The sequence below is a fragment of the Aspergillus neoniger genome (assembly GCF_003184625.1).
Source record: "Aspergillus neoniger CBS 115656 unplaced genomic scaffold BO87scaffold_24, whole genome shotgun sequence".
Classification (NCBI taxonomy): domain Eukaryota; kingdom Fungi; phylum Ascomycota; class Eurotiomycetes; order Eurotiales; family Aspergillaceae; genus Aspergillus; species Aspergillus neoniger.
In genome coordinates this window covers 178057-190826 of record NW_020291152.1, presented here as the reverse complement: position 1 = coordinate 190826, position 12770 = coordinate 178057, and the positions used below count along the sequence as shown (strand labels likewise).

The window sequence follows — 12770 nt, the reverse complement described above, 5'->3', positions numbered from 1 at the left end:
CGATGGTTCCGGACCAGTCTGGCCGGACACCTCGGGGTCCCATGATGATCCCTCGTGAGACTATCTCGACGTAGTTACATGCTTGATATGCATGGCTAGCTAATTGAGTGTCTACCTAGTTGAGTGTCTACCAAGGAAATTAGTGAGACAATGCAGACTATACCATCCAACACCGAAGAATTAGTGCAATATCGCTACCATTGTTTTCATCATTCATCACGAAGAAGAAAAAGAGAAAGAGGAGAGAACAAAATAGAAAAAAGTCTAGCCTGTCTAGGAACAAGAAGAATATGAAGAAAATTTCCCCTAATCGGTGGCCGGCACCTGCCGTCGCCACACCTTCACCGGCATATCTCCCAGAATCAAGTTCATCGTCTCCAGTCGCTTCAGCTCCCACCCGGGGTGCGGCAGCGCAAACTCATACCGATGCACCAGCGACGCCAGGATCTTCGTCTGCTCCAAGTATGAGATGTTCCGCCCGATACAGGACCGTGCCCCCGCCGAGAACGCCACAAAGTACGGCTGCAGCGCTTTGCCTTCTTCTCCCAACCACCGCTCCGGGATGTACTGGTCCGCCTTGGGGAAGGCCCGCTCGTCGCGGTGCGCAACATAGGCCGACATACTGACCGTTGTCTTCCCCGGCACCCACTGGCCCAGGATCTCCATTCCCTCTTCCGGCGTCTCGCGCGGAAGCCCGTGCGACGTTGGCGGGAAGATCCGGAGCGATTCGTCCAGGCATGCCCGAAGATACGGCAAGTGCTTCACCTTGTCGTATGGCGCAACGATATCGTCCGCGTCTAGCACTGCGTCGATCTCTTCCCGGAGCTTAGCCAGGCACTCCGGATTCCGCAGCAGCTGGTACATCACGTTGGCGATCGCGATCGCCGTCGTTACGCTGCCTGCGTTCATCATGATGTTCACTTCCGACACCACGTCGCCCCATTCCAGGTTGTTGGCCCGGCCGTTCTTATCCTCCATCAGCGCTTGGAAGAAGTCATCGAGCTTCTCCCCAGCCTCATACCGTCGCAGGCGCTCGATGCTGCGTCGCCACACAATGTTGTCCCAGTTGTCCGAGGATTTTTGCATCCGGCCGAAGAACGGGATCACGTTGACCAGTTTGTTCAGCACCGGGTACCATTCGTAGTTCCAGAGGATAAGCGACTGCTTCCGGGCCGTGGGATACAGTGCCTCCCGGAGATTCACCGTGTACGTTGACCCATCCTTCCGCTCAGCTATGCAGACATCGCTGCCCTGGTCCAAGAAGCCCAGCTTCTCCGACAGACCGATATCTGCGATAGCATCCAGCGTGAAGTAGTTGGTCCAGGCGCGGAAATCCACGGTCAGGTCTTTGGGGTCCGGCGCGACCTTGCCGGACGCCACAGCCGCAGACGGTGCGGCCGTGCACACCTTGTCAAAGTGGGCCACCACCTTCTCAACCTTATCGCTGACTTTGTGCTCCCATGTTTCAAGGTTCTTAAGAGCGTAGGCGGATGACAGAACCTTACGCTTCCGCGCATGGTCCCCCTTGTCCACCACATCAGCTAGGTGGTAATGCGTGCCCGCCGTGACGACGTAGGATGGGTCCTTGATGCACTTGGTGTTATGGCCGTAAATGTCCTTGATCGCGCGCACATCACCATAGGAGAGCGTATTGGGTCCGGTACGGATTACCGGCTTCTCCTGGTGCAGCTCCTGCAGTTCTCGCGACCGGAATCCGCGGGACGCCATGAGCATGAACGGAATGGCAGACATGCCGGAGATTGGTGTAAGATTAGGGTATTTTCGGAGACCTGGAACAGTCGCTAGTCAGCCCCTGGATTCTGTAAATAGCCTGCCATATACACAAGTATAAACATACCTTTGGGGTCTCTGATATACTGCACAAACGGCCATACCAGGAAGTAGGAGATCCCTACGATCCCGATAAAGAACGCGTAAGGGGCGATTGTGAAAAGTGACCACATGGTTGCTCTTTGGGGGCGTCACGATAGAGCCGGACAAGAGAAACACAGTAGATCAAGTAATTGAATGTCAATGATGAACAAGGTTCAGATATCAAAGGTTCTTGGTTGCTACCAGCAAGCTCTCTGGTCCGGAGAGCAGCTACTTATAACCCCAGGTAAACCGGGAGGAAAAGGGAATGGATGGATGGATGGATGAACTAACCCATCCTCGTGAACCGCAGACACCAACTCCCCCAGCATTCCACCATGCCCACGACATCGTGAGTCCCTGGCTGGTGTAACAGCTGCCATGTCATTCCAGCATGATGCCGGATAAAACTGCCATTCAGGGTCATCCAGCCAGGGCGGAGAGAATTTCCCTTTTGTGCCCCGCCACCACCGACAAAGTAATAATCCTCGCGCGTTTGCCGGTCGAATTGCGATGGAATCAATTCGCGGGGATCAGCTGGACCCACCAGGCTTTGACAGGAGCCCCATGCCCCGGCTATTGTGCAAATAGCTCCCCAGTACTTATCGTCATAATAGCGGAGTTGACGGTATTTGAGGACATCCCCCGAGATGTGCAGATCAGCCAATGAAGAGACGCAGATATCCGGGTCCAGGCAAGTCTGGGGTAACCTGGGGATACGACTGTCATCTTGAACAGACCCATGGAACCGTGCCGAACCCTGAAGCAATACCCGGACATTCCATTCCCCCCCTCTTCGAGTCTTTAGTTCGCCATGGGGATGAGGGGGCAGGCATATACCCCCTCCTCGAGGGTGGATGATGGCCATCGGGGTCGCTTTTCGGCAATAGTATTTCCCTTTGCATATATGCCCGCTGTCATCGTAGATAATTCTCCCACTCAGTCTTTAGCCACGTCGGCCGGGCTTCTGAGGACATTGCACGTGTGTAATCTAATTAACACTTCATCAATAACCTGTATCTCCTTAAGCATACTGTTTCATTGTTTAGATTTTGGTTACTTCCCATAGCCCTAATCCAGACCATCATGGATCCTGCAGACGACTATTTGCCGGCCATCGACGATCTGAAACCAGAGACTTTCCACGATGACAACGCTGGCGCCGCGGAGGGCTTGGACGATTCAATCGAGACGACGAATCCTGGCAAGGCTGTATGGCTGATTGCGTGCACGGTGTCCATGGGCGGGTTTCTCTTTGGTAGGCATGACCCAGGCCGTTAGCGTTTCATGGCCCATCATAGCCACTTCGCCCATAGACAGTCCCAGCTGACATGGTTCTTTCTCCTCACTCGTCCAGGGTACGACACGGGCGTAATATCCGCAGTCCTCGTCAGCCTTGGAACCGACCTCGGCCAAGCTCTGTCCTCTAATGACCAGGAACTCATCACCTCCATAACTTCAGGGGGTGCATTGATCGGCGCCGTTCTGGCTGGCATGACTTCAGACAAGTATGGACGGAAACTAGCAATCTATGTGGGCTGTGCGGTCTTCTTCGTGGGAACCGCTTTGCAAGCCACGGCGTTCTCACTGGCCCAGATGGTGGTTGGTCGACTGGTAGTTGGTTTTGGAGTGGGTGAAGCGGCAATGATCGTTCCCTTGTATATTGGAGAGATGGCGCCTGCTAGATTCCGTGGTCGACTGATCGTGTTCGATAACATTTGTGTGACCTTTGGCCAGCTCATTGCCTATGCCCTCGGGGCCGCGTTCACTGACGTACATCAAGGCTGGCGATACACAATTGCCATTGGTGCTGTTCCTGCTATTGCTCTGGCGGCTACAATGCCCTTGTGCCCAGAAACACCTCGCCAGCTGATTTCCCATCGCCATGACGATGAAGCCAAGAGAGTAATCCGAAAGATCTTTCCTCAAGCCACGGAACAGCAAGTGGTCAACAAAATCAGGGTGGTTCGTCATTCTATTGAAGAGGTTGCTGCCTCCGTATCAGACAAGAGCCTATGGTGGCAGATGAAACAGCTTCTCACTGTAGGCGCTAACCTGCGAGCCCTGGCCACAGCCTGCTCTATCATGGCTGGTAAAACCCCGTTTTCTTCTCGTGTTTTTATCATAGATACTGATATTGTCCAGTATCACAACTAGGGGGATTCAACACGCTGATGTACTATTCCGCCACACTGTTCTCCCTAGTTGGCTTCAACCAGGCCACGGCCGTCTCCATCGTCGTTGGAGCGACGAATTTTGTGTTTGGGTTCCCAAACTTCGCCTTCATTGACCGCTTTGGAAGACGATCAATGCTTCTGATCACCGTGTTGGGAATGGTAGGTGCCGCATTTTCATCGACTCGCTCAGATCATAGCTTTGGTTAACATTGACGCAGTCCCTCTCCCTGGTTGTCGTTGCCATCGCCTTCCATTGGATTCCTGTCAATTCGGATCTGAGCGTCACGGGACCGCACGAGATGACCTGGGCAAGTATCCTTCTTCTCGTCGCACTGATTGTCTACATTGCATTTTATTCGGCTGGCGTCGCACCTATTTCCTGGGTGGGCACTGAATTTCTCCCCTTGGAAGTACGTGCACTTGGCACAATGCTGAATACCGTGACCTGCTGGGGTTGTAATATCATCATCTCGTCGACATTTCTGTCCATGATGAAGGCTATGACCCCCAGCGGAGTATTTGCGTTCTATGCGGGTATTTGTTTTCTTGGGTGGCTCTTCGTCATCTTCTGCTATGCGGAGGTGCACAATATGCCTCTGGAGTCGGTGCGGGAAATTTACACCCATGGCTTCGGGGTGAAACACGCCAAGCGATTGCAGAGGGAGCTCCAAGAGGCGAGAGCGAACGAGCAAAGTGCCCCATAGATAGATTTCGGAAGCCTCCCGCAGTTGGTCTGTGTATCGTTTTATCTGTGCGCAAGACAGCCATCCTGGCGCGGACGTTGGATCCACACCGGCTTCAAGCTTCGGCTGTAGGAAGTAGTCCTGACAGCTCAGCGCTTGTAAGTACGATGCATGTTCCTTTCCCAGTTGTTATAGAGTAATGGAATGCGTTCGGTCATTTGCACACGCCAACGGGCCGGTGAATGAATTGTCCGTAGTGAATCGAAGCAGCTTGAAACGCTTTTCCTCATTGGGAGATTTCCTGCCCCAGTCAATGGCTTGGAGCTACTATCAACAGCGATCAATACCCACCATTGCCTTTTCTTGTTTTCGCTTGTCTCACTCTCTCTTTATCTGACTTCTTCACTCTTAGCTCCCCAGGCATACTGTGGAAATTTCCCAGCCATCCTCTCAGAGGCCGAATTGAATTTGCAAATAGGCAGTGGTCTTAGCGCTGTGGCAACCGAAAACCAGATAGGTACGTACGGCAGACTGGCGCATTTACGCGCGCCGCTAGCCATTATCTAACCAGAAAGTCAGTGCATGTTAGTCTAAGCCAACATACACCAACAACAATGGCCCATTCACCGTTCGCTAGAGAGCTTCAAGTGGCCTGTCTCGCTGTCCAGCGAGCCAGTATAGTCACCAAGACTATGCTGGCCGAGGCCGACAAGGGATCTACCGACAAGGCAGACGCGTCTCCAGTGACCATAGCCGATTTTGCGTCACAAGCCATTCTGATTAGCGCAATCCGCCACAACTTTCCCAGCGACAAATTTGTCGGGGAGGAATCAGCATCAGCCCTGCGGAATGATCCCGCACTAGCCGACCGAGTGTGGCAGCTGGTATCCACCACTCAATTGCATGATACCGAGAGCGAAGAGATCGTCGCAGCCCCATCGTCGCTTGAAGAGATGCTAAGCATCATTGACTTGGGTGGCAGTGGGGAAGGAGCCCGTCATACGCGTACCTGGATCATGGATCCCATTGACGGGACGGCGTCGTTCATTCAGGGCCGTCAGTATGCTGTTTCCGTGGCGCTCATCGAGAACGGCGAGCAGAAGGTCGGCGTGGTCGGATATCCCAACCTGCACTTCCACACCACGGCAGTCCACGAAGACACGGTCGATCAGAATGGGTACGGGATTATGCTGTCGGCAGTCCGGGGCCATGGAGCGTACAAGCGTCCGATGAGCAAGGAGCGCCTGCAGCCCGCCGTGAAGGTGTACAACGTCCTGGCACGGACCGATACCGGCCAGCCCGATCTGGTATTTGCAGAGAGCATGGAGAGCCCCTACATCGATCAGCGGCTACACCAAGTTGTTCGCGAGAGACTGGGTGTCACCAAACCAATTACTGATCTCTGGTCCATGCAAGCCAAGTATGCGGCCCTCGTGGTGGGCGGGTGCAACGTGATGGTCCGTATCCCCCGAAGCCCCGAATATCGTGCCTATGCGTGGGATCATGCTGGCGGCATGCTGGTGTTTGAAGAATCGGGCGGCATGATCACCGATCTGGATGGTCAGCCTTTCAACTATGGGCAAGGTCGGACGCTGGCAGATAACTTAGGTCTAGTTGCCGCATTCCCAGAGATTCACTCGAGGGTGCTGGAACTTGCGCGGGAAATCAGGGAAAGGCATACAGGGGAGGGAATGAAAGATAACACGCAATAATGAGAGGGAAGATGAAGGAGAGAAAGAGAACGATGGGATCAGAGAAGAGGGAAGGAGGGAGGGAGAGAAGGATGATGCGTGGATTTGAGCCGCCGAGCCAGATCAGGCCATACATTGCTTCCCTTCTTCCCTTTTCCCTCATCTCTCACAGCCTCGACTTCCCTATATGCCTTTATTCGATTCGTACACCAAATCGTCTACGTAGATGTATAGCATAAATAGAATGACTTACGATTATACTGTCTTCAATCGTTCTTGAATAGCCCATGGAATTTTTAAATGCCCATACAGTCAGAACAGAAACACAAAAACCTAGGACCAACGGTTCTAAGATGCAGGAATGGAGAAAAGCCACAACAATATAATAGGAAAAATGTTCTCATCAAGGAAATTCGTGACTTCATGGTCGTTAAATATAACCGGTCGGAAACAATCGCACACGCACACACACACACACACACACATACCATACCATAAGATGACCAAAAAGCACCGTAACGCTGACCATCCCTCGCTTGATCCGTAGAGAAAGTGAGAAAAGCGAAGCGCGCAGTCCCAACGCTGCTCCATGAACAACCCAGATAACACACCCCTTGCGAGTAGGCTACCCATCCGCTGGGAAACCCTCCAACGGGAAGCAACATAAGACATAAAAACGATCGAAAACCTGGTTGGCGGAGGAACCAAGCAATGCACCCATCCCAACCAGTGCCGGTGACCAGGCACTGTTCAATCAGTCCATCGAGAAACCATGCAACAAACGCAAAAGGCAAAGACACAAATAGGGCGCTGTTTGTCGAATGCAATTGTTGAAGCGCTCGGGTGGTGACGAATGGCCTTCCACCCACTCACTTCATATCCCATACCCTGCCATGCTGAATGTGTAGTCTATTATAAGAGTTAAAAACAACAATCAGGAACGTGAAAAGCCCCACAATTCACTCCAAGAAATGGAAAATAATAACCCATAACAGAACTAGAATTTTGTCTTCCCTTGGGAGAAATTTTTTTCTTCTTTTCTATTTCTTTTTGATGTTCCAGGTCTTCACCTGGTCAGGAAAGACGACTCCTGGAGTGGACGGTTACCGACGACGGGCCATAACACCGCCAGCCTTCATGGGCTGGAGCCCAAGGGGCACACCTCCAACGGGACCGCCGACCTCGCTCAGCGTCTTACGGCGCTTGCTATCATACTCCGTTCCTCGGCTGTCCGGTCGAGGAATGCGATCCACGTCATCGTCTTCCCGCATCCGCTTAGTGGAGCCTAAAGATCCATTCATGCCTGTCGAGTATCCAGGAGCAGAGTTTGAAGCCACGGAGTAATTGTCAGAGGTCGCGCCATTGCCCGATGTCCCTCTGGTGTCGCTCACGATGTTGTATAGGCTGCTAGCAGCGGCGGGGCGCGGAGGCGTGTTGTATCCGGAGCCCCAAGGGGGAGGAGGCCCACCACTCGTACGGGGTGTCATGCGTTCAGACCCGTTTTGTTGGGTAGGAGAACCCGTGATCTCCGGGGTAAGTTGGGAGTGGTCACCCGCCAGACTGCCCACCGAAGTGTTGGTGGTGTATGTGTAGGAGCCCCGGTTGGTGTTATATCCAGAATTGTCATGCTGCACATACTCCGACTCATGCTCCGGCACTTGCTCAGCTCCATTGCTTCCAACATGGCCATTACTGTGGGCATAGCGCTCCTGCTTCACCTCAGGTGCATCCGTCTCCGGCTGGCCGCCAGGTGTCCGGCTTGATGGGGGTCCCATCTCACTCTTGATGTAAGGGTGAGACGGGATAGTTTGTCCATAGGAAGCCATACCAGTCTGAGTCATAGGTTGCTGGGAAGCATAGTGGGGATGAGAAGGCGGGGCAGCCGAGTAATATGGTTTCGACTCGTACCCGGATTGGCCTTGGAATGACTGCATCCCCTGCATGTTGCTGCCCGGGGGTGTGGTGGCAGGTGTCGTCGGCATTGACCGGGCGTTGCTCAGAGCCGTATCAATGGAGAGCGGCTGTGAGTTCGGCACGCCCGAGTTCATCCCTTGGTTGTTCCAGTCATAGGAGTTGCTGGGATTGGTGATGGGCATGAGGCTCGAGGCACTAGCAGGAGGCGTGGGAAATGTGTGTGCTCGATCGAGTGCCGGCCGAGCGCCGGCCTGAGAAGCCATGGTGTGGGGTTGCGGCATGTGCGAAGGAACTGTGCCCTGCAGTGAGTGATGATGGTGCAAAGTTGAGGGCTGAGGCCCCTGAGATGCTCGCGCAGCCTGAGGGCCCTCCAATCGCCGCTGTTGCGATTCTTGCACCACCATGTTCGTCCGACTCTGATTCGTCGGGTGATACAAGAGGCCACCGATGTTGTGAACGAATAGGGGATACAGGAGATCTGTGATTTTCTCCTTGTTGGCGAATTCGAGGGCACGCTCGAAGGGGATCCTAAAGCAAGATTCAGTCAGTCCTGATGCATGGAAATCGAGCAATTCAGAGATCGTACCAGACGCCCTTCAGATGCATGGGCCCAATCTTGACGACGTGTCGGACCTTCTCACTCTTCAGAATACCATCACGGCGACCCCTCGTCATTCCTGCGACGTTCAGGAGCTTTGTGCCGTTGATCATATGATTGTCTGTGAATACACATTAGCATAAAGTCAAAAAGGAGCAGCTGAAGTCAAGCTTACCTTCTCTTCTTGCCACGCAGACGCCCTTGGCTTCCACCTGGTAGCAGAGGCTGCCTTCGTCTTCCCACAAGGTGGCAGTAACGCGCGGTTTCGCTCCTGGTGGGGCTACCTGGCCAGTGGGATCATAGACATACCCTTGCAAGGGGGTCCCGGTCGTGTTTCCATAACCCGCTGTCGGGACAGCACCATGTGTTGTCACAGCTACAGAAATGCAGTTAGCTTGAAAGTTCAGCTGACCATGACCATTTAGAGTAGCACGTACCTGGTAAAGGCAACAATTGGGTTGGGACACCACTGCTCATGGAGGTGGTCGGGGGTTGCGGACCTCCCTGGGAGGAGGTCACTCCACCAGGGTAAGCATACTGAGAGTACGAGCTTGCCGGGCCATAGGTGGTTGATGCTGGCTGCAGAACGGGTGGCTGCTGGTACTGGTAATGCGCTAACCCTCCCGCAGTTGCGGCATGAGGCGCATACGGCTGAGCGGACGACAGGTGCGATGAGTGGACATCGATGTAGGATTGTGTTTGGTTCATGCTGCCAAGTGAAGTCTGGTTTTGATAGAATCCGTCACTAACGGGGTTTTGTTGGAGCGAGTACTCCTGAGTCGAGGAATCCAATGAAAGCCGGCCCTGACCACCTGCCGCGAGGTCTGCAGACGTAGGCGGCGGGCTTCTAGCTTCACTAACTACAGGCGCAGCCCCCGATAAACTTGTTCGAGTGCTCGTGTTGTTGGAACCAAGGGCCGACGCGTCTTCGTAGCTAGCCCGATAGGACTGGCCCGAGATGGCCTGCGTGGCCGTTGGTAGACTGAGAGCTGGGAGTTTGTCGCCAGACAATAGGGGTCGCTCCGCAGCGTGGTGGTTATACCAAGGAATATCAACAGGACCTCTGGTGTGGACCTGCGAAATCGACGGCAGCTCCAGCTTTTCGGTTGGCGGGGGTAACGGTCTTGAAAAGTGAGGCGAAACGGGAGCGGTCGGACGTCGGACTCAACGATGTGTCCGGCGTACCGTGAGGTGAAAGCTGTCGGTTCTTGTTTTTTGGTCTTTTATCAACGGGTAATTGTCAGTTCGCAAAGGCACGATCTGACTGTAGCATGCAAATTACAAAGCGAACTTCTTTTTAGTGGGTGTTTTCTTTTTCCTGTGATGGGATTTGACTTGTCGTTAATGTATCGCGACCAATAGCTGGGTCAGATACAAGAGGATCAAGTTGGCGGGTGAGCGGAACAAATGAGAAGCTTCTAACAGGCAATGCAGAACATGCAAGGATGTGCAATCGTGGCAAGCTCGTGGAAGTCGTAACCGTAACACGCTTGAAGATGGCCGGCGCAACTGGACGAAAAATCGCTATGCAGTGAGTACTGACAGAAATCTAAATCCAGATACTTTCAAGAATCTTGGGTCGTCACAGGCGAAACCATGAAAGCAGGACAACAAGCGCTTGCGGATGGTCAACAGAAATCGCTCAGCCAAATTAGAAGCACAGAATCATGGGTCTCGTTTCAAGTCGTAAGAACAGAGCGGGAGAAGGCGACGTGACAGTCCAGCATCAAACGTCAAAAGGCCTTGGGTGACTTGCAACCAAAAGCGGTAGCACAGGATTGAGACGCGTCAAGCGGGCGAATGGCGGTGATTCTGCGACGAGTTGAGGGAAGAGGGACGTTAAGGCGTCGTAACAGGTCGTAGCAGGTCGTCGATGAACGGGAGGCGATACAGGCACTGACAGTTCTAGGAACGGGTCAATAACCTCATGCGAGCGAATTGGCAGAGACAGAGAAACAGTAGTAACAGGCAAGATAATGAGTCATGGAAAGAAGAAAAGAGTAAAGGGGGGAAACAGCAGGCGTAAGTAAGAAAGTCGTTCAGTTCGTCCACATAGCCACGTAGAGGGGGGAAACAGGAAAGAAGCAAGACAAGAGACAAAGTCGTGATTGATGGAGGGGGGAATGGTGGAGGGAAGCAGAGGCGGAGGTGTATGTATAAGAAGGCGTCAAACGGAAGGGATGGTACAGCAACGGAGGAGAGGCCAAGGGAGACCGGTGGGGACCAGGAAAAAATAGTAATCCGGACCAAGGAAGTCGGTCGATGGAAATTACTGGGGTTAGGGTGGAAATTGGGAAGAGGGAAATCCAAAAGGGCAGGTTAATTTTGGGTAAGGAAAAGAGGTGAGCGAAAAGGTAAAAAAAGGAAAAAGGCAAAAATGGATAATGGAAATAAGAAAAAAGAGGGAAAAAAGAAAAGGGAAAAGAAATTTAGGGAAAAAAGGGAAAAAAGAGAAAAATAAAAACCAAAGAGGAAAGAAAAGAAAAAGAGGGCAACAGATGGGATGGGCAAATGTCAGACACTCTCGACGTGGGCGATCATGACCGAGCAGAAGGACCAAGGCGGTGGAGGGCAGACGGGAATGATTGCAGCGCCGCCGGCGCAGCAGCAGATCATGGGCGAAAGGTGGAGGCTGGGGCAGAAACAGCAAACGCAGGCGCCCCCGGGCTAAGCCTGAGGTTCTCTGCAGCCGCCGGGGTTTCTGGACCGCGACCGATCCGCCTTTGGAAACCCGTTTAACTCGGTGGGCGGGGAGAGGGGGAAAGGGGAGGGAAAGAGAAAAAAAATAAAAAGAAATAAAATATTAATAAAAATAAGACCAAATCAAAAAAAAAAAAAAAAAAGGGAGAATGTACCAACGCAATGATTCAACGTGGTGTGTGTGTGTGGGTGTGGTGAGGTTCTGTTGTTCTATCTGCTGTCCTCCCTAGGAGGATTGATAGGTGTGTGGTCGGAGCTGAAGGGGCGGGGAGGGGAAGCAATTAGAGACAGCTTTTCACCCATGGATGGCCAACGAGTGGATGAGGGAAATGGGATGGGCCGAAGAGGGGAGAAAGAGGGGGGAAGAGGGGGGAGAAGAACAGGTAGTAGGTTGGGTTCAGTTCAGGAGGGGAAAGTATGGTCAGACCGTGCTTGAACTCGGTACGGTAGACCCAGTGGGAGTGGGATAGTGGTAGAGAGAGACCAGTAGATAGTACTATGGAAGTAGTACTACTGACTAGTAGTATCTAGTACGTAGTACTGTGAAGGAAGGAAGGGAGGGGAGAGGGGGGCCAGCCGCTCAGCTTCCGCGTTTTAGTGGGAGGCTGGTGGGTTTCGGTTGGGTTTGGGTTGGCGCTGGACCGACCAGCAGAAGAGAGTCAATCAAGCCCAGCCTGAGGATCTCCGGCTGACGGGTGCAACCGAAGCCCGCGAAAAGACGGCCGAAACACCAGCCAAAACGATGGAAATCGGGTGTCAAAGTGGAAAGCAGCCAAGGAAGGGAGGGGCGGTGGGTGTGCTGGGCAGAGAAGGATATTCTAGAAAGGGAGGAAGGTATGCTTTCTTCTCAGACTTCGAACCACGACACGTCTAAATCTGCTCTGTCGCAGGTGGAGCATAGACACAGTCCAGCGTATCTGCAGTAGTCCGGTGTCCTCATCGATCCAAGGGAGCGGCAACGGCCATTGGGGGTTGGTCCTCGGGCGGCTGGGCGCGTACCGCAGCAAGGACAGCAGCAGCAGCAGCAGCAGCAGCAGCAGCAGCAGCAGCAGCAACAACAGAACTCTCACACAGCAGGAAGTGGTCGAGATCAAGGCAAGACAAGACATAAGACAAGACAAGAAACAAATCGCCC

At 53.2% G+C, this 12770-nt stretch overlaps 6 protein-coding genes across 6 annotated transcripts; 2 read left to right on the top strand and 4 right to left on the bottom strand.

Moving 5' to 3' along the window:
- Positions 1–306: 306 nt before the first annotated feature.
- BO87DRAFT_312879 (cytochrome P450) lies at positions 307–1964 on the bottom strand (the record flags this gene model as incomplete). Its single annotated transcript, XM_025619598.1, has 2 exons — positions 307–1790; positions 1859–1964. 2 exons carry the CDS (start codon positions 1962–1964, stop codon positions 307–309), a joined length of 1590 nt encoding a protein of 529 aa, XP_025477838.1.
- On the bottom strand, positions 1837–2950 carry BO87DRAFT_107977 (uncharacterized protein). The gene has a single exon (XM_025617848.1). It carries the CDS (start codon positions 2738–2740, stop codon positions 2162–2164), a length of 579 nt encoding a protein of 192 aa, XP_025477837.1. The 5' UTR covers positions 2741–2950; the 3' UTR covers positions 1837–2161.
- An 8-nt stretch (positions 2951–2958) lies between these two features.
- On the top strand, positions 2959–6444 carry BO87DRAFT_388349 (myo-inositol transporter; the record flags this gene model as incomplete). Its single annotated transcript, XM_025624854.1, has 7 exons — positions 2959–3130; positions 3230–3964; positions 4018–4208; positions 4268–4742; positions 4814–4890; positions 5153–5249; positions 5312–6444. The coding sequence occupies 7 exons, from the start codon at positions 2959–2961 to the stop codon at positions 6442–6444; spliced, it is 2880 nt and encodes a 959-aa protein (XP_025477836.1).
- A 240-nt stretch (positions 6445–6684) lies between these two features.
- BO87DRAFT_107816 (uncharacterized protein) lies at positions 6685–7307 on the bottom strand. The gene has a single exon (XM_025617846.1). It carries the CDS (start codon positions 7086–7088, stop codon positions 6720–6722), a length of 369 nt encoding a protein of 122 aa, XP_025477835.1. The 5' UTR covers positions 7089–7307; the 3' UTR covers positions 6685–6719.
- On the bottom strand, positions 7308–9874 carry BO87DRAFT_107815 (apses transcription factor StuA). The gene is made up of 4 exons (XM_025617845.1): positions 9373–9874; positions 9111–9311; positions 8924–9056; positions 7308–8865 (listed from the first exon to the last, which is right to left on the bottom strand). The coding sequence occupies exons 1-4, from the start codon at positions 9641–9643 to the stop codon at positions 7527–7529; spliced, it is 1944 nt and encodes a 647-aa protein (XP_025477834.1). The 5' UTR covers positions 9644–9874; the 3' UTR covers positions 7308–7526.
- Positions 9875–11352: 1478 nt separating this feature from the next.
- On the top strand, positions 11353–11750 carry BO87DRAFT_107824 (uncharacterized protein). The gene has a single exon (XM_025617847.1). The coding sequence runs from the start codon at positions 11447–11449 to the stop codon at positions 11672–11674; it is 228 nt and encodes a 75-aa protein (XP_025477833.1). The 5' UTR covers positions 11353–11446; the 3' UTR covers positions 11675–11750.
- Positions 11751–12770: the final 1020 nt, after the last annotated feature.

Bases quoted from the DNA above. Each gene is read 5' to 3' on its own strand.
- BO87DRAFT_107977 (XM_025617848.1), bottom strand. From the start codon at position 2,740: ATGGCCATCATCCACCCTCGAGGAGGGGGTATATGCCTGCCCCCTCAT.
- BO87DRAFT_107816 (XM_025617846.1), bottom strand. From the start codon at position 7,088: ATGTTGCTTCCCGTTGGAGGGTTTCCCAGCGGATGGGTAGCCTACTCG.
- BO87DRAFT_107815 (XM_025617845.1), bottom strand. From the start codon at position 9,643: ATGAACCAAACACAATCCTACATCGATGTCCACTCATCGCACCTGTCG. The intron at 9,312-9,372 runs GTACGTGCTACT...GCATTTCTGTAG, and splicing joins CCAATTGTTGCCTTTACCAG to CTGTGACAACACATGGTGCT. The intron at 9,057-9,110 runs GTAAGCTTGACT...GTGTATTCACAG, and splicing joins CTGCGTGGCAAGAAGAGAAG to ACAATCATATGATCAACGGC.
- BO87DRAFT_107824 (XM_025617847.1), top strand. From the start codon at position 11,447: ATGTCAGACACTCTCGACGTGGGCGATCATGACCGAGCAGAAGGACCA.